The sequence below is a fragment of the Sebastes umbrosus genome, chromosome 12, assembly GCF_015220745.1.
Source record: "Sebastes umbrosus isolate fSebUmb1 chromosome 12, fSebUmb1.pri, whole genome shotgun sequence".
In the NCBI taxonomy this organism is placed as follows: Eukaryota; Metazoa; Chordata; class Actinopteri; order Perciformes; family Sebastidae; genus Sebastes; species Sebastes umbrosus.
The window spans coordinates 19,913,311-19,940,614 of NC_051280.1; the positions used below are offsets into that span (position 1 = coordinate 19,913,311).

General features: G+C 39.6%; 2 protein-coding genes across 5 annotated transcripts in view; one reads left to right on the forward strand and one right to left on the reverse strand.

Moving 5' to 3' along the window:
- Nucleotides 1-5,896: 5,896 nt before the first annotated feature.
- Nucleotides 5,897-9,552, reverse strand: LOC119497939 (complement C1q-like protein 4). The gene is made up of 3 exons (XM_037786378.1): nucleotides 9,343-9,552; nucleotides 6,384-6,506; nucleotides 5,897-6,291 (listed from the first exon to the last, which is right to left on the reverse strand). Exons 1-3 carry the CDS (start codon nucleotides 9,524-9,526, stop codon nucleotides 6,011-6,013), a joined length of 588 nt encoding a protein of 195 aa, XP_037642306.1. The 5' UTR covers nucleotides 9,527-9,552; the 3' UTR covers nucleotides 5,897-6,010.
- A 3,154-nt stretch (nucleotides 9,553-12,706) lies between these two features.
- kcnab1b (potassium voltage-gated channel, shaker-related subfamily, beta member 1 b) overlaps nucleotides 12,707-27,304 on the forward strand; it is a 41,502-nt gene continuing 26,904 nt past the window's right edge. The window contains exons 1-2 of one of the 4 annotated variants that reach the window (XM_037788242.1): nucleotides 12,872-12,993; nucleotides 21,415-21,957. In XM_037788242.1, the coding sequence (XP_037644170.1) occupies nucleotides 21,743-21,957 (215 nt within the window). In that variant the 5' untranslated portion in view covers nucleotides 12,872-12,993; nucleotides 21,415-21,742. Of the gene's footprint in view, nucleotides 12,994-19,609; nucleotides 20,605-21,414; nucleotides 21,958-27,304 lie in introns of those variants that run through there. The other 3 variants (XM_037788240.1, XM_037788241.1, XM_037788239.1) reach the window with 3 other exon arrangements.

Genomic DNA, 27,304 nt, shown 5'->3' on the forward strand with positions numbered 1-27,304 from the left:
CCAAATGTGTCCCAGTTTATTTCCTGTTGCAGTGTATGTGAGTGACATCAGCTGACAGGAAGTAAACATGGACCCAAGCTGTTGCCTAGCAATGCAATTCCGTTGCAATGTGCTAAAACGGAGCATTTCAGAGAGAGGACAGACATATTCATGCAGACAGTATGAGCAAAATAAAGGGCTTTTTGAACAATACAGCATGTAAACAGGTTCTAGTAGAAACATAAAATACAAGTGTGAACCTGAAAATGAGCACAATATGGGACCTTTAAGTAATATATATGAAGGAAAAACAAACATTTTCTAGTTCCAGCTTCACAAATCTGAGGATTTGTGGCATTTCTCTGTTGAATATCTTTGGGTTTCGCAAAAAAAAAAAAGGCCGATATCACCTTGGGCTATTGGCACCTGTGATGCATATTTTCCAATACTTTTGGACATCTTATACACTAATTAATCAAGAAAAATATAAATTTATCGATAATGAACACAGGTAGTTGCAGCCCTTCCACTGTGCCAAACAAGCTGTGGCTTTTTTTAGGTGTTAAGATATCATGTGGTAATAGATGCGGCACTAGATGCCACTTGTTTACAAAATTAAAAAAGAGTTGCCGGTCTTAAATATTTGCTGTTCGTATGAGGATGCATAGCCTTCACCGCCTTGCTAGTATCATTAAGTAAGTGATCGTGGCCCTCGTGAATAAAAACTCTTCTCAGTCCAGTTGTTTGGGTAGTGGGTAGGGTTTCCAGTAAGTGTGTTTTTCTGGGGGAGAGCTGCTTCCCCTCTTCCCGCCGCATGTTTTCTAGGCTGCGCAGCGGAGGACAGAGAGGGCTTTTTGTGTCTGCAGCCGAGTTCAATTGGCCATACATACTGTAGACTGGTATTTAGTAAGCTGTTCCTCAGAACGGCCAATCAGCTGCTGCCTCAAGTGTCCCTCTAACCACAGAGATTCAAGGTCCGATTACTCAATTCAATCTGACATGCTCACACTATTCAGGTCCCATGTGAAGAAAAGGCTGCTTCAATGAGTCTAGCAATGCCTACTTTGTTTTCACAAAGACCATCTGCAGTAGCTACAACTGTTAGTTTATGTAACGGTTATCTAAGCTACAACTCTAATGCAGTAATTCATATCTCATCCTTTCATTAGAGCTGACTGGAATTTACTAACAAGTGTCGCTGACTCTATTTATTACTGCATATTACTACAGTTTTATACAATATCAATATCAATATATTTATAATATATAAATAATTTCTTTCTATTTCACTGGAAAAATGCATCACCTTTTAAATTAATGAAACTTCTCATGCACACACAGCAGGAGATGAACGTACAGTTAATGGTGGCTGTAGAGTAACATGCATGATTGGTAGGAATCACATGTAAAGCTCATACAAACTTTAACTATTAGGGGTCAGACATTTACTTGTTATCAAAAAAAAAAGCACAACAATCCTGCAATATTTGAGGATGAGGTTTAAGATAAAAGGGGAACCGACAGCACAAAATAAGCTCTAAAATAGATATGTCAAACTGATTTAGTTGCTTAGCTACAAATGTGTGATCCTAGCAAGTGGTTAAACGTGTTCACTGTGCTTTACAGATGTAAAATACTACGAAACTCAATGACTGGAATGTACAGGACTACTGTCACTGCCTATCAGTGGAAAGTAGATTTTCTCAAGTACTGCTCTAAATTTAAGGTACTTGTACTTTACTTTTACTCCACTACATTTCAGAGGGAATATTGTACTTTTTACTCTATTACATTAGTTTGACAGCTGCAGTAACTAGTTTTAGTTTTTTCAGATTAAGTCTTTACATAAATTAAACACATGATCAGATTATAAAAGACAATGCATTGTTAAATATTAAACCAGTGGTTCTCAACCTTTTTGACCTCTTACAAAAAAGGCAGTGTCTAGTTGAGGCCTCTTGTCATGTTTCAGATGACTATGAGTTGTTTGCAGTCAAAGAGAAATTTCCCCTCTAAAAACATCTCAGATATTCTGTGCAAATTTGTAAAACATGAATACAAATGTACACAGAATTAATACAGATTTAAGTTGTGAAGTGAGTTACCTAACTCTATATAAAGTAGTTAAAACTAACTCCACTTTAACTTTTATTAAAAAATGTAATGTTACAGTTTTATATACAGATACCAAAATAAGATCCTGATGTTCTTTTATCTGTTTGCAGGATTGAATTTAAAAAGAAAACAGTTTTGTAGTGGTTTTACTTAATCTAGATATATTTTTCTACTCTACGCAAATTCTGCAATAGCAAAGTGCTGCTTTCCTTATGCTGAATTCACACCAGATCAGTGGCGAAGTGCGGCCTGCGGCGAGCTGCCATACAATTCAATAAAAAGCTGTGGCGGCCGTTCCCGAGCTCTGCAAGCTGCTTCCGTTTGATTCTGCGGCGAAGTGCGGCCAAACAAAAGTTGGAAAAAGTTAAACTTTTAGTGGAGAAGTGCAGCCAGAGAGGACCCGCAGCTAATCAGTAAACAGATCCTGTGACTGATGTGACATGTTGACCTATGTTACAAAGAATTTCTTAGCGCCTGAAATACATGAACCCGTCTCCTGGCTGCAGAAAAACGTAATTATTGCAGCCAGCTGCACTTCGCCGCTGCCATGGTGTGAATTTGGCGTTCCAGTTGTTGGAAAAAGTAGCTAATAGGAATTGGGCGTTACTTCTATAAATGTATACATATTATTTAAATAATATACATGTAATATTACAAATACAGTTTTCCAACTGCTACCACGCTTTTGGAGCTGCAGCTTTGCCTAAAATCTGACACCATCTTACTGCAATATTACACAACCCCTTTATACTATTCACCCTGAATTTCACAATCTGCCTGTAGTATGACATGTGTACATGTAAGCTAAAAGTAATTTTCCATTTAGCTTGTCCTCTGCAATATTTAACTGGTTTAGTCTAAAGCCTATATGCCTATAACCTGTGTTGCATTAGCATTTCATTGCAATAAAATCTGTCAACCAAAGCTTACTGATAACTTGGGCTTTTTTAGGGTTTGGCGGAAAGGAAGGGTGGGTGACATAGTGCTTCCTGTATTGCTGTAACTTCACCACAGATCTATGAAATGTTGAAACAGACATGCAGTTCCTCTTAACCATTTAGAAATAAATGCTTTGCATTGTAACAGCCTGTCCTTCCTCGAGTGGTCATGACACAGGACGTGACCCTAGTCCCGTAATACTCCGAGAAGTGTCCTGTGATCTAAAATCTTTGATAGAAAATGAAGGAGAGGGACACGATGGGAAAAAGATGAATAGATTTCACTTGTGTGGCTGTGGTGCATGGTATGTGATATTATCTGAACAAAGAAGTCAGCAGGGTCATATGACACTAATTTGCAGTCGTTGCCATGACTGGTTATCTCTGAGCTTTTTGGACTCGTAGCCTGAGAAAGAAATGCTAACCTTTGAAGAGATCATCTAATTTGCCACCTTCCAACCACTGCAGACATCTCCTCCGAAAAACACCTTCTCACTGTAGACCACTGAAGAGCTTTCATGCCTTTATTACTGTTAAACCACTGAACCACGTGAATTCAAACCAATGTGACAGCTGACAACATGCACACTCAGTCTGACCCCAGCCACAAGACTGTGTTTACCATGTGAGAAAATGTGGAAGTAAGAAAGTTCTTCTTTCCTAGTTAGAAGCCGTAAGGGGACAAAACGCTGGCTATCACTTCATAGTGACGCAGACGGGCTTTGCTGGTAAATATATGGAAGGTCAAGTGAAGTCATGTGTTCACCCATCACTACCCTTCCACTTTGAATGGGAATCGCGGAGCATTCTGGGGCGGCGCTGCCAATTTTGAAGGATAGCGTACGGAGCTACAGTAGCTGTATGTCACCGGTCGATTTATCTGTCATCTGTAAATCATTCATCATCAGAAACGTATAAAGTGCGTACGAAAGACAAATGCCCAAAGAGAAGCTGACAGAGGCAAAGGGGCGTCTATGTGAGGAAGCAACAACTCCCTCAGTAACTGTTTGGTAAAGCCAAGTGGGGTTGATCACAGTTATCTTTGTTTTTCCTTATGTGGGTAGTTAAGGGGTTAATTGACTGACAGGGACTGAGTGGCTCCAAGTGTAATCAGGTGTGCTCTGATTTCCCAGGTTCTTACTGCAGGTGTCTCCAGTCTGAGCTGATGGCAGCATTCGCCTGATAAGCCAGTTTGAACTGGAAAGGCGGGCTGTTAGGTTATATGACCATGTGTGAAAGTAGAGTTTGGAAAAGAGAGTGGTAAAAAAGAGCAGCACCAGGCATGTGGTGAGCAGTGTAACTGAATGCAGAGGATGATTTTCCCTCCATGTGTTTTTTCCTTTGTTTGATGGAATTTTTACAGACTGAAAATAAAAGTCTGCCTTATTTTTCAAGCATACTTACCTGCCAGTGTGATGATTTCTCTTCGTGACTTTTCACCTTGCTCTCCTGCACCTCACCTTGCAACAGTCTACTAATAAGAAGTTTATTAAAGTGTGCTATTAGTATACTTCTTTTAAACTTAAAATAAGAGAGTATGCTTTCAGTTTACCTTTTATGTACTTATCAGGGATATACTTAACAATAGTATACATAAGTACACTTGACTCTACTAACAAGTAGGCCTATACAGAAACGTCTAAGTAGACTTGGCTCATACTGACAAGTATATAGAAAAGTCTAAGTATACTTGGCTCATACTGACAAGTATACAGAAAAGTCTAAGTATATTTGGCTTAAAGGCCTACTTGTACTTAATCTGTTGATCGAGATATACTTAAGAAAAGTATAAATAAGTATTCTTGTCTTATAGGCCTACAGAAAGGTATACTGGCTTGTAGTTGTGCTTGGTTTTTGATAGAGTAGCCTATAACCTAGTGTGAGCTAATGATATCGATCCTTACGAATTGCGAGGACCTTGACAGATTGCCACCCATTACGGTCACTGTTGTGTTTTGGCGTTAGTTAGCCCCTACACCTGTCAGCAGTTCAACAAATGTAAATCTTTGGAGGACGATGTCCAATTTACAAACGGTTAGGTATATGACCTTCAGGTCTACAAGCCAAGTGTCAACTACACAATCATCCGAACAAAGATAAGCTAGCTAATGTCATGCTAACTGAATGCTAATAAAATATTGGCTAATACTACATAATCAATCTACCGGTGTCTTGCAAAATGAAACCCATAACGTTAGCAAACCTTCATGTCTGACTGTAGGCCTATACTATATATACTTTTGAATCTGTGTATTGCTTTGTGCTTTCTTTTAGAAGTTCAATTTTAAGGCTTACACCAATATCACATCCCAAAGCCGTTTGCTTTTTGTGTTTTCTAAATGATGGCAGCATTTGTTCAGGCTGGAGTAACTTTATTAATAAAAGCACTTCATAAAAGCAAACATCAATGAGTATACAGTTTCAACATCAAACATGCAACCAGACATCTTTGTCTGGAATTGTTGGAGACTATTGGTGCCTTCAAATGAAACTCGTGAGCTTGTGTTTACAACATGGGAAGTCGTGTACACATAATGGTTGGCGCTGTTAAGCAACGGCAATATTAACGTTACTGTCGGCATCTAGAAGCCACAGAGGCTAACAATTTAGCAAGCTAGCAAGTTGGTAACATAATGCAGTAAATGCAAAGGCGTAATGACAGAGGAAACAGATTAGTCAGTTGGGAATATCAATATTTTCCTTATTATAAAATGACGAAGAAAAACAATGTAGGACTAAAATTAAAATATATTGAACTTCCACGGCCTCCGCCACGTCGCAACTCGTGAACTCTGAGTTTTTAGAAACTTTCCACTTACGAGGTCGTGAATAAAGAGGGGGGCGTTCATATGGACTCTTCTTGTGAACACGGTAAACACGACCCCATTTGAAGGCACCATAATCAAAGCTAAAATTAAAGGGAATGTTGGAACTTAGTTTTATCAGTTTAGATAGCAACCACTGCATTCTCCTTTCACTTACATAGGGAATAACAAATGGCCAATGAAGGTGCTGTCGCTATTGACATTATCAATGATCCAGGTGTTTGCCAGGAGTCTCATGTACACCTGGTCTCCCACTTCAAGCTGTAGGGTAATGCCATTGGTTGCCGTGTTGAAGCGGTCTCCAGCTGGATGGTTGTACACAGAAACCATCTGCATTCCATTCTTCATCAGCCGCAGCCCCATTGGTCTAGTTGAACGATTATGGCCAGAGAAGCTGAAGTAGTAGACTCCTTTGACTGGAGCGGTGAAAATACCTACAGAGAGAGTTACATTTCATCCAGAGTCAAAGACAGTTTTTATTTACCAAATGGAACCTTATGAATACACGTCATTATGGTAAGTTTACCAGATGCAGGGTTGTATGCGCCTGTGTTTGAGAAGACCGTAGTGTAGGTCAGGGTGACTTCATCGGGAAAAGGTCCAACATCTCCAACATCGCCGATAGCTGCTCCAAATGCCACACGCTTACCTTGAGAGGTGACATGAAAACAAGGAGTTATCATTCAATTACTTCTGTTAGTCTTGATCAGCTGACTCCATTATGCTCTGGATATACCCTTGAATTTACCAGTAAACTAAATGCTATTTTCTTCTGCTCTGATGGACCGGAACAAACATACTCTTGTATTACCACTTAATATAGAATAACAATATGAAGAGGAGGTTTTCTTTAAATATTGTTCTCTGAACTTTAGCATTTATTAATTTATAACTTTAATGGTGCCGCTTTATGGTAGCCCTAAGATAACTGAAAAACAAGATATAAAACAATAATAATATAAGAAGATAAGACAGTACATGATTCAGGAACATAATTTGCTATAAACAACGAAACAGATGATGTTCTTTTTGAGAGTAAGTGAAGGCATTTGCATGTGATCGACTGCAGTGGCTTCCACTTTGAGGGTCTGATTTTTCTAGCAGTGTCGCCTTGCTGCCTCCAGGAGTCAGATTGTGTACAAGTGTGGATGAGTCACTATGGTCTTGGAGGGAACAGTGAAGAAAAGACCTCACATATCCAGGGACTGAAATAGACTAAATGCTCTCACATTGCACACTGAGTGGGAGGACAGAGCAGACACACAGAGGTGCTCTCAGCTCCCCCACATTCATGCAACATCTTATCTTCATTTTCAGCCTATATGCTTGTACGCTTAGGCCTTTGAATGAGTGATGTGGGTACATGCATCCACTTCCATCTACATGATTGTTTATGAAAGGCTGCGTGTTTCTTTTCTGACTATATAATAATCTATAAATATAACTTAATAAGACTTTAGACTGTTCAGGCCTAATATGCTGATGTAAAACTGAGTGTTTCCTTGGATACGACTGCTGTATCTTCTCTGTCCACAAGAGGGCAGGCAGTCACAACTGAGAAAGGGAAACAGAGGGTACGGAGTCCTATATGCTTACATTCAAGGATGATTTCATTAATGAATCACTACAGGGTTTTTCTAAATTGTAGCGCTAAAGTGATGTCATGCATACCCCAATAAATGAACCTCCTCCCAAATTAAATCACATGGACAACTGATAAATTATTTGGGTCCTCAAACAATAGATCATGTAGAGTTAATAGTGTAAAATCAATGTATTTTTGATTGTTGAATTAAATGACTGTGATAAAAACTGGTATTAGTAGGCTGGTTGCAAGGTTATTTATTTTGAGGCAGGACCTAAAAAGCAGTACCCTCACCAAATTAAGTTTATTCAAGTGTGCTTTTAGTATACTTATTTTGAACTTAAAATAAGGGAGTATACTTTCAGTTTACTTTATATGTACTTATCAGAGATATACTTAACAAAAGTATACTTAAGTATACTTGGCTCATACTGACAAGTATACTTAAAAGTCTAAGTACACCTAGCTTAAACTGACAAGTATACAGAAAAGTATAAGTATATTTGGCTTAAAGGCCTACTTGTTCAATCTTTTGATCAAGATATACTTGAGAAAAAGTATAATCAAGTATTCTTGCCTTATAGGCCTACTGAAAATAATACTTGGCTTGTAGTTGTGCTTACTTTTTGATAGAGTAGCCTATTAAAGTGTGTAAAAGGATATTTTGATATGAATGTACTTCAATTCATCAAGTTTTTGGATTATCCGTTCACCGTAGAGGCATGCAAGGACAACACATTTTATTTATTTTTTTAAATCTCATCACAAATCATCAAGTCAATTAAAAAGGAGTGAGTCTCTTTATGTAACACATAAATCATTGGCTAAGTACTATAAGTAAAAGTATATAAAGTATACTTTCGTGAAATAAAAAGCAGCGATGCTCACAAGTCATTTTTTTGCAAGTCCGAGTCAAGTTTCAAGTCTTAAGCATTCATCAGTATACTTATATTGCTAATATTTAACTAAAGCATGAATATAATAATCAGTAATGGGGTGCCACAGGGGTCTATTCTTGGTCCTATTACTTTTTACATTATGTAAGGGATATCCTGCTACTTACTCAAGAAATTAATAATTTGACACAAAAATGGTCCTCTAAAGTCCAAGATCAGAACTGCATCCATAGCAACAGTCTGTTATACATAGAGATAGTTGCTATAAAGAAATAACAAACCATAGAACGCCGTAATTGACCAATCAGAATCGAGCATTCAACAAATTTGTTTAATAAACATAAATGGTAAAATGGTAAATGGACTTGCATTTATATAGTGCTTTTCTAGTCTTCCGACCACTCAAATAACACTATTCTTCCTTGTCTGTTCTTCAACGTTATGCAAATGATAACATTTTATAATCCTCAGGCTTCACCCCAACCCAGGATCGGACTCAGCTTCAGTCTGCCTTTGATGATTTCCAGTTATCACTTCTTAATCATAGACTTGTTTAAAATGCAGATAAGACCAAGTGCATGGTATTCTCCATTTCCAACAGTGTCTTAGACTATCCTGCCATTAAAACATTAAATGGTACCCGTATCAGTCTTGCTGACTTTGGAATTTGACTTGATAGCAAGTCTGTCATTTAAGATTAATATTTAACATTTGACCCAGTAATTTAAAATCAAACTGGGCTTTCTGTATGGAAAGCGTCTGGCCTTACAGTATTTTGTGTCGATTGTCTGATTAGAAATGTTTTTGTTCTCAACAGGTCTCTCTTGGAAAAAGTGAGCTCAATGTCAACGAGACCACCTGATTACATAAAGTTGAATAAAACAAGGTTTCCAGCAGCACTAAAGTAATGCATTATATGAATTACCAGGTGATGACAACACTGTGTTGAAACATGAAAAAAAAAACATGAAATGAAAGGGTGGGAAAAGTCTAACTGTTCTTACCCATCATCTCTTTCTCCATGTACTCCATCTTCATTTCAGTCTTGGTCATTCTGGCCTCCATCATTTTCATCATTTTCATCATTTTCATCATTGTCATGGGTTGAGGAGCTTCAGGAGTGCTGAGAGCGTCCACAGGCAGGAGGAGGACGAGGCATAAAGCCAAGGTTGCCATTGAAGTCTTCATCTTCTGAATCTCTTCTGTCCTGTACTTGATCACCTGTTCCACAGATCACCTTAATATACCACTCCAATAAGGAAATACCCTTGTATTTACCAGAAAATGAAAACCCGTTTTTCCAGCTGTCATTGCCCTGCTTTTTCTTTTTTTTGTGACAACTAAAGGTCATTTTCTTCGCTCGGGATCCCTCACAAAAACAACATGAGCAGGATATTATCTTTCTTTATTATCTTTAAGATCTTTCTTTTAAGTCTACTAAGCCTTCACAATTTAATAGGGCTGCTACTAATGATCATTTTCATTTTCATTAATCTGACGATTATTTTCTCGATTAATCGATTAGTGATTTGATCTATAAAATGTCAGAAAATGGTGAAAAATGACGATCAGTGTTTCCCAAAGCCCAAGATGACTTCCTCATATGTCTTATTTTGTCCAAAACTCAAATATATTCAGTTTACTGTCAAAGAGGAGTAAAGAAACCAGAAAATATTCACATTTAAGAAGCTGGAATCAGAGACTTTTTACTTTTTTTTTCTTAAAAATCTAGTCAAACCAAATAATCCATTATCAAAGTTGCCGATTAATTTAATAGTTGACAACAGCTCTACAATTTAACCAATTTAATGGTGGTATTTTATGATAGCTTCAAGACAAGTTTGAGCAAAAACAAAATAACATTAAGCAAATCAATAAGCTAAATTAGAGAACACAAGGAAGATATGACTACAGATAAATGTTTAGTGCACACCAAGGGTCACACAGTAATGTCGACCTTTTGAGAGTAAGTGAAGGCATTTGCATGTGATCGACCACAGTGGCTTCCACTATGAGGGTCTGATTTTTCTAGCAAGCGTCGCCTTGCTGCCTCCAGGAGTCAGATTGTGTACAAGTGTGGATGAGTCACTATGGTCTTGGAGGGAACAGTGAAGAAAAGACCTCACATATCCAGGGACTGAAATAGACTAAATGCTCTCACATTGCACACTGAGTGGGAGGACACAGCAGACACACAGAGGTGCTCTCAGCTCCTCCACATTCATGCAACATCTTATCTCCATTTTCAGCCCATATGCTCGTGAATGAGTGATGTGTGTTCCTGTTGGTTGGTTGGTTGATGTGTGTGTGTGTGTGTGTGTGTGTGTGTGGGTACATGCATCCTCTTCCATCTTCATGATTGTTTCTGCAACGCTGTGTGTTCCTTTTCTGGATGAGCAAAGTATAAAATGTACCAACTCACAAAGACTCTTCCGGCTTGATACTGTATGAGAAAGTATAACTGAATGTTTCCTTGGATCTGGCTGCTGTATCCTCTCTGTCCACTAGAGCGCAGGCAGCTGCAACTGACCAAGACAGAAGAGGGTACTCATATGTAACTTTATATGTAAGATATACTACTTTGCTTTAGGCTCTTTATATCAATATATTTTATGTTCTTTATACTAATATATTTACATTTTGGGATCATTAATCACCTCTACCAATCCCTCACTCTCAAATCATGCAGACAAATGATAAAAAACAGTCACAGTAGTACACAAACAAAACAACAAAAGTTACCAAAACTAAGTCATGTGGGGTTAATAAAGTCAATGGATGTGTTTGATGTTTTACTGTTTAAAGTACAGCAATAAAACCTGGTCTTAGAAAGCTAGACAGTACACTACAAGATGTTTGTGAAAACATTTGAGGTGAGAAATAGGCATTACAGAAACAGAATATTGATTGATATTTGATCAGCGCTGCCTAGTTTGACCGTTTGATCGGAGTTCGCAAGTGATTGACAGTTGCTCAGAGACGGCAGGCTCCAGCTCGGCTATGATTGGTTGTTTTCCTCCAGTCTGTGAAATCATGCGTATACCATTAGGAGCACCGGAGGACACAGAGGCACATGATTTTTTTTTTTCAGATTACCTGTCTCATACTCTACTGTCAGGATATAGTGACCGTTTTATAGAAATAACTTTTTTAAATCATATTTGCTCCATTTCTACCCACTGCTGCTTTAAGTGAGGAGCACAAAGAGCTCAGGGAAATAACAGGACATACTGTTACATGAAAACACCATTATAACATAAGTGACAGCAATGACATAATCTATCAATAAGAGATTTGTTTAGCAGATAAAATAGAACAATTCATATTCATAGAAAGCCTTGATTTTAATCTGCTAAAATGCTCAAACTTGCAGATCTATGAGATCATAGCTTAACAGTAGCACAAATAAAGTAGGATCATAAAATCTGTGATCTGATCAAGTAATGTTACACAGCGACATTATAACATTAGCTACTATAAGCTACTGGTCATATCAGACCAAATAAGCCAGCAAAAGAGGACGAGTGTGCCATCTCTTTTTTCAAAAGTGATGTGTCTCATTTTAATGTCTAAAATACATAGCAAAAGTCATTTAATACTGGGGATATTTACAACTCCCAACATGTGTGGTCAGTTGGATACTCAGTGTATTCTTATTACTCGTTACCTGGCTCATTGTGTTGGTGGTAGTATAGGCTACACATTACGTTTTCTTTTCATATGTGAAGTCTCCTCTAAGAAAGGATCCTGGTATCTGTGTATTCACAATCAATAAACATGTTCACATACCTGGCTGTATTTCTGTTTCTGTCACCATGTAAGTATTTGCTATAAGGAAAAGCAGACTAGATGGATCAGTCTTTGCTTTCAACTGCAATTTGAATTGGCTGTAGGCTACAACAGATATATCAAGAACATATTTCTGACGAGAACAAGTTGACAGAAATATCCCCCCCTGGCTTTGTTGGGGCTTATACTTATACAGACAAGCAGGCTTCTCTCCCCGAAGCCACCAAGAGCTCAAACAAAAGCCGCCTTTGTCTTTTAATCTGTCAATCATCTAAGAATAAAGTTGACATCACAGGTATGGCACACAGAGATGTGAGATGCTGTTAGTGTGTTAATTCGATGCGTGTGTCTGTTTGTCCGGCTGTCTTTGCTTTGTCTATGCTTTGTTTGATATATCTGTGGAAAATGTGTCAGGGTATTACTCTAAATCACCCTGTTGGCCCTAGTAGACAAAAAACTCTGTGGTCCCGCATGACCAGCATTGCATTGTACTTACATGGAGATGTTTTTAGGCCACATTCTCTCCACACACACGATGACTAAATATATTGAAAAGGATTTGCTAACTAAAGAAAGTGTCCCAACAGCCCTGTGGGAGACGAGGTTTATCCAAAGATGTATCTCAAGGCAGCCTGTACTGAGGTCCCCGTGCCCAGGCAGAGAGGGGGGCCTAGGCTGGATCGCTTCCCCAGTTCTATCCAGCAGAGGCTGGGGGCAGGAACCAGGGTGCACCCCTCAAGCCCCACCAGCTGCCTTCCAGGAAGCTTCGAAGCCTGCAGACCTCGAGAGCAGAAGGGATTGGAGGATTTTCTTCATGTGCATTTCTTTCAGGCATCGGTCCAACCTAAAGCCAGCATGGTGTACAGGTAGGATATCTGAAGATGCATGAGGATGCATGCTCTTAATAGGTTCAGTACATTCAGATAAGGCAAGGCAAGGCAAGGCAGCTTTATTTGTATAGCACATTTCAGCAACAGGGCAATTCAAAGTGCTTTACATACACATTCAAGAACATTGCGACAAAGTGCAAAAGAACATTAAGACATAATTAAAACAGTTATAAAAACATTAAAGATTAGAAAATAAAAAATAAAAACAAGCTAAAAATAAAAGCTAGGACAGAAGCTAAAATAGAGTATAACACAAGAGTAAAAGCACTAGTGCAGTATAAGATCATTATCTGGTTTAATAAGAGGCAGCAGCAAACAGGAAAGTTTTAAGCTTTGTTTTAAAAGAACTCAGAGTTGTAGCGGTCCTGCAGTTTTCTGGGAGCTTGTTTCAAATATTTGGTGCATAAAAACTGAACGCTGCTAATAAATGGCATTTATCTATGACTAGATAAATACCATAAATTCAGGCCATGCTGCTGATATAGTGATAAAGAGTGTCATTTTGGCTTGTTGGTTCTGCTGAATGAACGTCTTTTGGTCTGTTCAAGGGGTAAATGTGAATTTAGTTTCAGCCCAGTCAGGGTAAACAGCAGCCTGTTTGTCAATTTACTCCAATTTGTGTCATTTCTAAACCACTGGGAGTGAGGATTACAGTTTAACTCTGCTCAGCGGGGTCCCTGTCCTGTTAAATAACTAATGCTTTCATCATCTCCTGATAAGAAAGAGTCCTTCTTAGCACAGCGAGACCCAGCACTAATTCCCATCCGCAATTAGACTCGACGTGCAAGGCACATGAGGCCACCATCAGACATGCTGCTGTGTCATCAGTGGCTTCAGCAGGTTTCAGTACCGTGGAAAGACTGAGGATTTGAATAAGTAATGAAGTGTAGGGCTAATGTTCGAGTTGATTGTCATAGCAGAAAGAAAGTGAGCTTTCAGCAGTGATGATCATATAAAGATCATTATAGGAAATTACCTCCTTTTTTTTGTTGACAGTTTCTGCAACGTGATCATTTTCAGGATGTGGGATGGATGGTAAATTAGTGCAATCTTTTTCTCTTTCAGGGTTCACACTCACAGTATTGTATGATACCAAATCTTCTTTCTACCTAATAACAGATATAATTGTGGATGTGTAAAGAATAATAATTCAAAAATAAGACTGCGACAGGCAGATTCTACCTTGACTGAATGTAACATCAAGCATGAAATTATTATTTTTCAATGTGTTAATTGGCATCTATAAACAAAGAAGTGACTTGTTTAAAGAATATATTGGCATTTAAGAAAATACACTTTTTTCTTGCAGAGAGTTAGATGAGAGGAATCATAATTTGTTCATGCTGGTAGGCTAAATAAGAAGCTTAATTTAGCGTAAAGACAAGAAGCCATGGGAGCGGGGAAACAGCTCAAATAAGTTACCAAAAGAAATCTGCTAACTGCACCTCTCAATATTTTCTAATGAATGTGTAATATTTATAATATTAATTGTTTCATCTAAAAAACAAAGTGTAAAAACCACAAGTTGTGGTTACAGGGGTTAATTACCTGCTAGCCCTTACAAAAAAGAAGTATACTTCAAGTTTATTTTATGAAATAAAAAAAGTATAGTTCAAGTATAATCCCAAGTATACTTTATGTAATAAGTATACTAATATCAATGTACTAGTAGTATACTTGTAAGTGTACTACTTTAATAGTCCCTGGGACTAAATTGGCTCACTTTTTAGTTCATAAAAGTATACTTTTAAGTATGCTTTTTTTAGGAGTAGTAAACTTTAAGTACACAACAAGTTTACATCCAAGTTGTATTTTGTACTGCAACTATAATATGAACTATAAAACAAGTGAATTTATACTGTTAGTTTACTAGTTTTATACTTGTAACCCACTTTTCAGTTAATGAAAGTATACTCTCAGTAAACTATTAGTTTAATATCTTTTAATATACTTGTAAATTTTCTTTAAATTAACTTATAGTACTTAGTCAAATATACTTATACTTCTGTAAACTTTTCAGTATAAGCCAAGTATACTTTGACTTTTCTGTATACCTGCCAAGTACACTTAGACATTTCTGTATACTTGTCAGTATCAGCCAAGTATACTTAAGTATAATTTTGTTAATTAAGTATATCTCGGATAAGTACATAAAAAGTAAACTGAAAGCATACTCTATTATTATGAGTTTAAAAGAAGTATACTAATTGCACAACTGAATAAACTTCTTTTTTGTAAGGGAGACCAGTGGCTCCTAAACTTTTTCATGTCAAAGACCCCAAAATCGTACACAAATTAGACCCCATTTGATAAGATTTTGTCCCAGGATCCACCATCTGATAGGCTGTTTGCTTTTAGATGTTTTATTACATAAAGTATTTGAAACCCATGACCAAAACAGTCACACATTATGTCACTATGTTACTGAAAATAAATGATTCCCCTTTTTGCTGGGGACCCCCTGGAACCTATATACAAAGACCACTGGGACTTTGGGTACCCCTGTGCTAGACCATATCATAATTGGTTGGGATATCCAATCCAATCCAATCCAAATTTATTTATAAACTATATTTAAAAACAACAAACGTTGACCAAAGTGCTGTACAATTATACATAAAAAACATAAAAACAATATGATAAAACACTAAGACCAACTTAAAACCAACAGGACATTAAAATAATAAAAGCGTTAAGACCAATAGGAAAGGGAAAAGGATTAAAATAGTCAATTCTCATGCACGAGCCAAAAGCCAAGGAATTAAAGGGATATGAATTTCTTGCTGTTTTTTTTTTTTTTCTTACATTTTTGTGACTATGGATAAAAACAAATGACTTGGCCTTTGGACAGTCAAGCAGAAATTAGCCAGTGTGGGAACTGCCAATTGTTCCCATTGGTCCATTATTCCAAGAGCCTAATAGTCAGAAAAATGTCCCATTGGACTCAAAGCCCGTTGTGCAAGTTATCCAGTTATATATAATATAAAAATAGAAAATTGTTCTCTAGGCCCATTACTCCAAAAATACACTCTCCAAGCACACGGCTCATTATTATGCAGAATGACATCATCAGACCTTGCCAACTTCATTCTCTGCCCAGGTAAGGTTAGACATCACTCCACTATCTTTATATACCATTGAACATAGCTACTGTTGTATGTTTATGCAAAATGTGTTAAGAGTGACGAGTTGAGGTTTTACATGGGTCGTTGTCTTTACATTTGTTCTGTTCGGACAGAGCTAAGCTAACGTTAGCTCCCTAGTTACGGTCGTTATGCTTAGCTAAGCTAATTGCCTGCTAGCTCTAGCTTCAAATTAGCACACAGACAGGAGAGTGGTATCAATGTTATCATCTAACTTTAATTTCCCAAAATGTCAAACTATTTATTTATTTATTTTGTAACTGTAAAGGGACTTTTGTAACTGTAAAGGGACTATTTGTCCCTTTAAAGGGACCGGGTGCCGGTGTCTCCTCTGCTCTCTCCGGCTGCGGGCGGAGAGAGCAGAGGAGACACGCTGCAGAGCTCCGCTGCTTCAGCCTGCACTTAGGCAGGAAAAGCCAACACTAGGATCAGATCTAAATCATGTTCATGGAGAGACCTTCGTCTGGTCAGCTAACATTACTGCCAAGCAGCTGAAATATAGAGTGATATTGTGGTTTTAGCTGACGTGTGTCGCCTCACTGTTCTGAGCGATGCTCGTTCAGGTATATTTAGAGCGAGCAAGCGCTGACTTTCGTTGATTTCACGGCCACAGGTGTCGCTGTTAAGAAGCATTTCTGAAAGTTACAAATAGTCCCTTTAATACCAGATAGTTGACAACCCTAACGAGAAAGCTGAGTTTGTGGCTGCAATGCATCCTGGTACATATATAGGCACTGCTGGTTCGGCTCCTTGAGCAGGAGAACTCAGCTTTTTTGGGCAATATAGCACACACATTGAGGAATTTATTGTTTCAATTGACTACATTTATTGCTGAAAAATTTAAATTCTGCAGGTACATAAACATTTCATCAATACTAAATCTATGGACCACTGAGTGCTTCACCATTAGAGAATAAATAAATCTGCATCCGCTTCCCTCTGTCATTCAATATCCCCGCTATGAAGCCACATGCCTGCTGGGCAGACGCATAAGGTCACTTGCTTTTACAATACAGATGTCAGCATTCATCAGTGTCACCAGTGGTTTCAAAAACTGAGATGAGGTCATGGCAGAAGAAGTTAATAATGATGCTGATGATGGGAAATGTCATAATGGGAATAGTGGGTGATGATGAGGATGACATGATAGTCAAAGTAGATGAAAAGATTTGTGCTCTTGGTGAAGGATGGTGATGATGAAGTTGCATCCTTCTTGTCCCTTCCTATCGGATTTAGAGTCAAGCTTCTTCATCAATATTTCATGCATGTTTGCTGGCCTGGAGTGAAATCTGTAGCACTTAATAACTGTGACCATTGTGTCTGCACAGAGTTGGTACCACCCTATTAGGGCAGATTAAACTACCAATTCTTCCTCTGTGGTGTTGCACGCGCTGTGAATCCCAATCACTTGCGCTGCCGGTCTAATCTGCAGTATAGGGGGGAAAGACTATGGAATTGGAGAGAGGGAGTGTGCTGTGTTAAATTGAGATTTTAGCGAGGACAGATGGGAGAGGGGGGGATGAGAGACGGACAGAAGATTTGAGTGAATGCAGAGGAAAATACATAGAAAGAAAAGAGATTGGGACTGCTGCAGCAGTGACGTCACAGGCAGCTTGGAAAGGTTCTCCCCCTTATCATCTCTCATTTACGCAACAGGAGGTTAGTGCTGATAAGGACAACTACCTATTAGACATGGCATACTGTAGCCTTTTGAACACGAGGATAACATGTGCAGCACTAAAATCTTTCATCTGTTCAGCAGCAGACTGTTTAGAGAGCTGTAATTGTGGGACATGAATGTAATGTTGCAGAGAGTGGCTATTGTAGGGAAAGAAAATCACTGCATAGATAGATGATGCAGCATGTTGGAGTGCTATCAAGCTGACAGATGCTCACACTGTGGGAAATCCAAGGTTATGTTAGAGGTATTTATCAGACTCCTCAGTGCAGCGTCATGGCTCATCTATTTCAAAATGTGCGTATTCGCCATATGGAGGTTTGTGTCTTAGCAACAGAGTTTCAGAACTCAATTATAGGTTCTTACTGGAGCAATTAAAGCAGAGTGGTTTGCCTCAGGGTAACGGCGTTATCGCCCGTTGGGGATTTCAGCCGAGAGTGTAACAGTTCTAGTTGACGCTTTTGACTGACACACTTTTAAATGGGATCGACAGGGAGGAAAAATGTAGCCTTGGAGGTGCTGGTGACATTAGAGGGATGTTTGCAACTTTATCCAACTGCGCAGTTACCTCTCCAGAGCGTTGCAGAATATGATCAAGCCAAAACAAGGTTTGCCTGCAGGCGAGGAGGCTGTAGAAGATGTAGAGATAATGGCAGCACAGTGTGCAGTTCTTTTTTAGCTTTTTTTCAAAAGGTTGTGTGATTTAAAGGTGCACTTTTACACATCAACATCAGTTTACTTGTCAATGGGAGAGCATCTGGGCCTGCGAAAACAGTTGTTTAGTTGTATAATGTCTTTTGTGGCTCTGGAGGGAGCTTTCCAAAGTCTGTAAAATAACCCTGATGATGTCAGGTTGGGCTATGAGACTTCAAATCCTTAACTGAAAGCATTTGTTATTCAAGTTTAAAGGGATAGTTCGGGTGTTTTGATGTCAGTGTATGACCTACAGTACAGCTGGTTGCTTTGGCGAGAGCATAGATAACGGCTTAAGTTCCCCGTCGGAAACATAGACTGTATAGCTGTCCAACTGCAAGGTAAACCAGCAAAACTATTCTAGTGTACACTTAAACTGGTATTGATTCTTTTAGGTGGCTAATATACGTTTTGCTACCGGCCCCGTCCACAGCAGTACATTGATTTGCTCCCGTGCTTTTACTCCTTCCTGCTTCTCCAAACTGGGGGCGTGCCGACTGTCATTAACTGTAGGTCATACACTGACTATGGATAAGTACCCCTGTGATACCCCTATTCCTTTAATAAACGTAAGAATTTTCCAGACAAGGAGGGTTTAACAAATGACTCAATCAAGTTGCATTATAGGAAATGTAGGATCCAGGATTTTTGGACCCATATTGGGGACTAAAAGTCAGGATATCTCGTCCTCTGTTGCTTCAATTTTTACATTTCTTTTAAAAACGTGACTTGTCAGTCTTCCAGTTTTGTGGAAGTGCAAATCCCTGGATTACCCCTTTTAAGGAATATTTGTCTTCAATTATTACACGCACCTGAAAAGACAGTACAAACGTATAACCTCAACTCGGATACATTACATTTCATCTCATTCAACATATAGTTTCTCAACATATATAAAAATCCGCCCCTACTGACCCAGAAGCCAATTTTGGCATCATAAATGACGGGGCCCTGCCGAACAGATTTTCACTGTTATCAAATGCAATCAGAAGGATATAAATAAAACCGCGCTGGCCTCGAGGTTCACGGATGTTCAATGAACCGTGAAATCCTGCATTGTCACATTACTGCTCAGTGGGGGAGGAAAGTAAGACGCTGCGCTGCCTGAACACTGGTTTATGCTGTATTTCACTGTGCCACTTAACATCTGCTCTGAGATGTCAGCGTCGGTCTCCCTGGGTTCTTCTTTGAGACTGTAATGAACTATAGCCTGTAATTTCTCACAGTACAAAACAGGAATTGCTGTTATGCTATTTGTCTCAGATTGGAAGTTATTACATGATTGTAAATGTTACTGGATGTGTAAAGAGGGCATGCACTGTAATGGCAGACGACAAAAAACGGGGTAATGCCTCATAAATCGTCACCGATGAAGTGAAGCGTGCTTCTGGCGTTCAGATGTAGGTTACTGTGATCAGCCACCATATGCCACTTTAACATCCTGCCTGAAGTCAACAAACACACACACAAACTCACGTCAACCTTGGCTCACCCGATTTCCATTCAGAATATACCTCTTCCTCTCTTTCTCTCTCTCTCTGTGAGTGTGTGGCGCCATAGTGAAAAACACTGCAGTTCTTTCAGCCAGTCAGTCAGAGCCAGTAGCCTACACACAGTGTCTCTCTCCCTCATTCAGCGCCTGGCTCGCTCTCCCTCTATGCTCAGCACATGCTGCTACTCGCCTCCTCACTGCATCTGTCCTCTTCTCCCTGAAGTGAGGTACCATGCATCCTGCTTTCTCCTCCTCCTCCTCCTCCTCCTCCTCCTCTTCTCCGCTTGTCTGTTACCATTCCAGGGTCCCTTTATCAAACAGAGCGTTCTTGCTGCAAAGCCAGGGACCATAAGAGCTGTGTTACTTGCTCGAAGGACTTTGGAGACGGGACAACGCTGTTTGCCGGGTCTGAGGACAGCTGCTGGAAACGCTGCTGCCCGCTTTCTGTTGGGATGCGGATCTTTGGGGGCCTCTGCTTGCTGTGTGACAACGCTTGATTCCTTCTCAAAGTTGCAGGACGGCACACGTCAATCAAGAATCTCATCTCTTGTTTCTCAGAGAACGCTGACGACTCGCTGTGTGTAAGAACACTTGTATCAGTAAAGATCTAATTGTCTGTGTGTTGAAGTAAATGTTTGCAAGAGAGTGTTGATTTGCAAGCGTTTGCTTTTCTGTGAAAGCATGACCTTCTTTTTAAGATGTGTGACAGAGTTCGAGATGGTGTCTGTGATTATGTGTGTGTGTGCAGTGTTGAAAGCCCGGTGTGGTGGTGCAGTGTTACTCTCCTCTCTCCAGGTGTTTGACTAAAAGGCTTAGCCGCGGTTGGAGGATGAGAAACACTCCCCAGACACCCAAAACTCCTCCTGGCAGCCCGACAAATCCTTCCAGACACCCTGAAGAGAAACGCATTAAAAGAAGAATTAGAGGCAGACTTTGTGAACAGGAGTGGACTAATCGGAAATGAGCAAGAAACCCAATTTGAGTCGGAAAAGTGTGCAATAGTTTAAATAGGATGAGGTGAGGAAGATAGAACAGGACAGCCAGAGAAAGAGAAAGAGAAAAATGAGATAGGAATGCAAGAAAAACTAGGGCATTCTTCATATGCCACATCGAAGCAGCTTAGAGATGTGAGCGCAAGACGTTAGAAAACAGCGCGGGAAAAAGAAACTACAGAGGTGTTTCTTCTTCTTCATTCTGGTTTAGCAGGACATGTTTCCTCGTCCCCTAACACCTTTAACCCTCACCCCTCTAATCCTCTGCAACACATGCTATCGAGTGCTCTTCTCAATTGGGCGACTCTTTAAGCGTCTCATTCAGTGCTTCTTCTCCTTCACCCTTTCTCCCTCCATCTCCATCTCCATCTCCATCTCCATCCTCTCTCATATATCCAGGTGGAGTCAGACCGGCACAGGATCCCCGTCTCCACTCCTCACACACTGACCAGGACTGCACTGCTGCTATGTGCGATCTCGACGTAACATCAGCTTGAGATTCTTCTCCTCAAAAGAAACTGAACAATCTCATGCTCCCGTCATTCCTGCCTGTGATTTCCATATGAGATTCAGCAGCTCCAGGCAGAACTGGCCGGGACCACTGACTTTCAACTTCACATAAGAACAACAAGGACAAAATCTACGGACAGAAAAAAAAAAGACTGTTAAGGACGCAAACAAAACCTTGTTTGTCTCGGAGCAGCTCTAGTGGCCTTTGCCAACAGCCATGCAGGTGTCCTTTGCATGTACGGACCACGGGCTGAAGGCCCCGCGTAACGGCGAGCATAGCAAGCAGAACGCCACCAGCCCCAACACAGCCAGCAAGGCCCGTGCCCGCTTCCGCACCGTGGCCCTGATAGCTCGCAGCCTGGGCTCCTTCACCCACCGCTACCACCACAACCTCAAGGAGTCCACCGCCAAGCTCACCGGCATGAAGTATCGGTACGTAGACTGATGGTGGAGACTGTGTGAGAAAGTAGAGGGAGGAGGAGGAGGTGTATTTAGTTTTAGTTAGTTTCTCTCCTCTGCCATGCGTATACTATGAAAACACGCCACACCTCTGAATGTAAGAGAAAGAATAATAATAACTGAATATGAACGTCAACACAATATAATATGTTAGAAAAATGGTAGAAAAACAAGATGCCTAAAATGAGACGAGAGCCCTGATGGAGACAGTGAAGGTATATGAGCAGTGACAGGGGATGAGTGGGATGGCGCGTGTGTGTGTGTTTGCGTCAAGATAAAATGCAGAATATTGGCGTCTCTATATAATTAAACTACAATTAATAGTGTCTCTATAGCAAACTAGGATCTGGGACAGTTTAGGTTGTTTGGAGCTTAATTTAATTGCTTTCAAGTGAGATTTGAAGTGAAAGACAAGACATTTGGTGTGGTAATGACCGATAAAAATACAGAAAAGATCATATTTTTTCACGCACACAGAAATGCTTATTTTAATCAGGCATATTGGTTGAAAGCTGGACTGATTTTGACCTCACAGATTACACCTGGCACTGCATATAGACAATACCCTGGAACATAATTCCATTGCATAATGAAATGACCAACAGCTGTCACAAAAATATGACCATACTAATATCATGAAAATAGGATAATAAAATGAACCGTATAAATCATATCACAGTTTGGTGCAGTAACATCAACATGTACATGTAGGATAACGTTACAAAATTGAGATTCTCACAATGAATCTGACCAAACAGATGGTGGTGAACATCTGTGACAGCTGTTACTGACTAAATCTGTTTATAAAGAGGGTTTTTGAGGAGTTTAGAAGGGGCTGCAACTAACGATTATTTGCATTTTTGATTAATCTGTTGATTATTTTCTCGATTCATAAATCATTTTTCTGGTCTATTAAATGTCAGAAAATGGAGAAACATGTTGATCAGTGCTTCCCAAAACCCAAGATGACGTCCTCGAATGTCCTGTTTTATCCTCAACTCAAAGATATTCAGTTTACTGTCACAGACGAGTAAAGAAACCAGAAAATATTCACATTTAAGAAGCCGGAATCTGAGAATTTTTTTCTTTAAAATTACTCAAACCGATTAATTGATTATCAAAATAGTTGGTGACTAATTTAATAGTTGACAACTAATCAATTAATTGTTGCAGTTTAGAGGCAAATGTGGGAGCATAAGTGATGCTGCTGCAGAACAGTATGGACACCATAAGGTACAGCATGGGAAAGTTTTGACTAAATGCTGATTCTTTATAGACAAGATATCGGTAGGAGTAGCGGTAGTAAAACAATTTGAATGCACACGAGAAATAGAAATAATATCACCAATAAAATAGATAAAAAAACAACGAAATATGTAAATAAATTCCCCGATACATTCTGTGCATCTACAGCACAACACCTCACTGTCACACAGCTGACTTTGATTTTTAAGGTCTCTCATCATGAGCTTATTCAACTCCTCCAGCATCAGCTTAAGACTCCGACTGCGCCACATACAGTTCTCAATAACTGGCCGAGACCGTAGAGTACACTCTGGAAAGCGTCACAGTAAAGCCGAGCATGTGTGTTTGTGTGTGTGTTTATGTGGGAGTAGTAGTAAAAGTAAACAACACTCTCTTATCTCAGTGAGTGGGCTCTTAACCCAGACCACAGGAGCAAAATAGTAGCTTTCACCTCACGCTGGAGAAGGTGACATCATCGCTTACGCTGTCAGGATCAAGAGAGACGCAGAGAGAGACTGAGAGCAAACTGGATAATGGGAATGGATGGAATTAGAGAGAAGAAATGAAAGACAGAACAAAAAGAAAAGACAGAATTAGAGAGTGAATGAAAGAGAAAATTGGGGCATGCGGGTCAGTTCACACAAAAAAGAGGCAATTAGCAGAATCTCTGCAGATTGGATGTGGAGCAGCTAAATGTGATAAGTGTCTGCTTGTCACACAATCTCATCTCGTTTCCATAACAACATTGAAATGGCCAACTTCAATCTGTTCCCCCAGCAGCAAACAAGCCTGGTGACTCCATTGTGCTAACTGGTTCAGCATTTACAAAAGAGTTGTTTTTTTTTCCATTAACTGAGAAGATTAATTTTGAAATTGTATTTTTTAAATCCATCATGTGAACACTTTAAAGACACAGCCAACCAAGAAGCCACATTTTTCCCATGCTTGTTTCACAGTTTATTCTGTTTTTCCTTAGAGAGCAATTGAAACAAAAACTTGCAAACAGCTCTGATGCAGGAGTGATGCAAAGTGTGTGGCCTCTAAAATGTGTTTATTTTGGTTTGTAACATGAGGATTTGCTCGTTCTTGTAGCTCCTTCTAAAAACAGGTGGAGGATGTTAGCAGTAAAGCTTTTGACAAGCCTTCAGCAAATCCCCTATTTTCACCACAGAAGCAAATGTTGGATGAAATATCTCATTTGTCTCTCTGCTCGCTGTTTGTCTCATAATTTCTGTCCCTCTCTCTCATCCAGTACTCTATCTCTGTCTCCCTCTTTTTCCAAACCACTGACTCAAAGCTGTTTGGTTTAAGTAGACGCTCGTATTGTTTTGAATCTGACAGGGAATCTCTTTCTCTTGAGGTGAAGCCAAGTGGCTCAACTAAATCTACTCTTTGAAGTTTTTCTCAGTGTGATTCCATACAGAGAATGTGTGTGAGTGTGTTTGTGGGCGTATGCGTTTGGCACATTGCATTACTACATACATGAGTGAACGTATGTGCATCAGATGAGTGTGGCGTCGAGGCTCCGCAACGGGAACATCTGAAGGCGTATAGCAAGTTGAAGCATGAGATGTAGTGTGCAGAGCTAGTGAGCATAAACTAATAATACCACCATCCGCAGCATTTTAGTTGTCATGTCGATATACAGTATGATGTAGTTCTAATTGTGGTGTCCCCGAGTTGCAACCTTCCAATGATGTTGGACCTCTTATGATAACATACAAAACCCACAAACAAGTACGCGTGCAGGCCAAAATATGTGATGTAACAAAACGTGTCGCTGGCTTCACAAATTGTGCAGATTATTTCTGGTTCCTGGTAGGGAGCCCCTGTTCGCCTGGATTGAAGTTCATAACGGTCATTAGGCAGCAGAAGGCCTTTTGACAGTGCAGAAGGAGGTTTTTGGGAAGATTCCCCTCGGTTGGTTCAGAGCTGTGCTGCAGATGGGCATGCAAAAATCCCTTCTGTCGGTTCCTTCGGATGCAGCAGGCTTATCAGCGGCCAGCAGAGAGAGAGAGGCACTCTCTGCTGTGTGTACATCTGTGTGTTGACAGTGTGAGTAATGTATAAAGCAGCCATATCAAATAAGGCTGCACGATTATGTTCAGAATGCTCATCAAGATCATTTTGATCAATATTTGACATTATTTATCACGATTGATATTAGGGACAAAATATTCTTATTGCACTTTCACTTAATAAACAGAGCACAGCTTTCACTTCCATGTTGTGCTACATTCCTGCCATTGTGCAAATCTTTGTAACAAAATAAACTCGTCCTTATTCACAGTGCATCTCCTAGAAGCAAATAATGAATAAAATTCTACCAAACCTTTGTATTCAAACTTAAATCAACAAAGCACTGCTTTGCATTGCGGTACATTCGTGCTAATTAACACATTTTTTGCAGCAAAATAAGCCTTAAAATAAGGTTCTTCGTCATCTGAATTCAGTGTATTTTCATTTTCGAGGGGCAAAATGAGTAATATACAACATATTACCCTTCTGCTCCGGACTGCAGCCACAGGCAGCCACCGTAGGGTGCTTGCGCAGCTGCATGACAGCTCCCCAAAAGTGAATTCCAAACATCTCGATCGCTCCCTGGTTGCTGGCTGTTAGTTTAGGAAGCACTTCATTTATGCAGCAGAGTTTTCTATGAGCGGAGCATTTTAAATATCAATAACGCAGTTAGTTGATCATGCTCATTTAATTGTAGGATGCCAAAATCGTCATCAGAAATTCGGGCTTGGCAAGATACTGTATCGATATTCTGCATTTATGTTTTATTATTCTAATCAAACTGTAGGATTTTATAATAACATAATAGTCATACGACTTCACTTGAACATTTCTCAGTTTGACTTCTTCATTTTGATGCATACCAGTGAACAGAAACGAGAAAATATATTTTAATCGGTGCTGTATGTGATTCATACTGCTCATTTCATGGTATCCTACACTTTGTCTTGTTGCACAGTCGAGCTGAATGAAAGTTTTGGAAAAAAACGTAGAGTTTCCGTCCTGTTTTGTTGGTGTGATGCAGACTTTTGTGTAATGCTGTCATTTCTCCTGAGTCACCTAAAGGCTCAGATCTCAGAAATTTAAAAAAGAATTACTGATGACATGCATAGTATTGTCAATTGGAAAGTACTTTGCCTTTATTAAATGTTGAGGCCTTTAATCAGTTCAGTCATGGACTTTCGTTACAATAGTTTGGCGGGGAATACACTGCAGATGCTTTTTACGTATTTAGCAGGAAGTCAGCAAGAAATCAGCGTTTTTCTTTGCACCACAAATCATTCAGTGGGTTTAGAGAAGGTGTATGGGGGGCTTGTGTGATTGAAGATTACACTGCAGTTTTTAACAGCTGTATTGTGAGGACTGATGCGACCTCTGTCCGCCTGTCCACAGAAAGATAACACATATTCTGCAGCTGTGGCTCGTGTCAGAGTGCACCATAAATCACAATTTGCTTCGTCGTTGCTCTCCGTGTGTTTATGTTTGTGTTTTGGAGTGAACTTTGAGTGTGTGTGTGTGTGTGTGTGTGTGTGTGTGCATGCGCAGGTGCCTGTGTGTGTGCATACATGCGTGTGTGTTTGCATGACTTCATGCGTGTCTGCACTCATGGAGCCCATCATGCCGCATTCGCTCAGAGACACACTGTTTGGCAGTGAAATGTGTACGCAGCGCTCTCCGTCATCATAACCCTTCAATAAAATATATTCATTTCATGTTCCAACATCATTTACTTCACTTCATGTCTCAGCCGTTGTGCTGTGATGTGTAGTTCTAATAATATGAGCCAGGGTGTTGCACAACAGGAGCCCTGTATAGAGCTCCACTCTGCCTAAAGACCAAACAAGCCCCCAAGGATAAGATCCGCCCAATCTCTCAGTTAAACCGCCAGGGTCGTTTTGCATTTTTGCATTTTAATTAAAGGTCACAACTAAAACGGTTTCCCGTGAGCATAATGGTTTTATAATAGTGTTGCTTTGCAAATGCAATTTTTCGCTTTTTCTCCTCAAGTGGACTCTGTAAACAGACTGTAATCACAAACATAATTGGAAGTGATAAA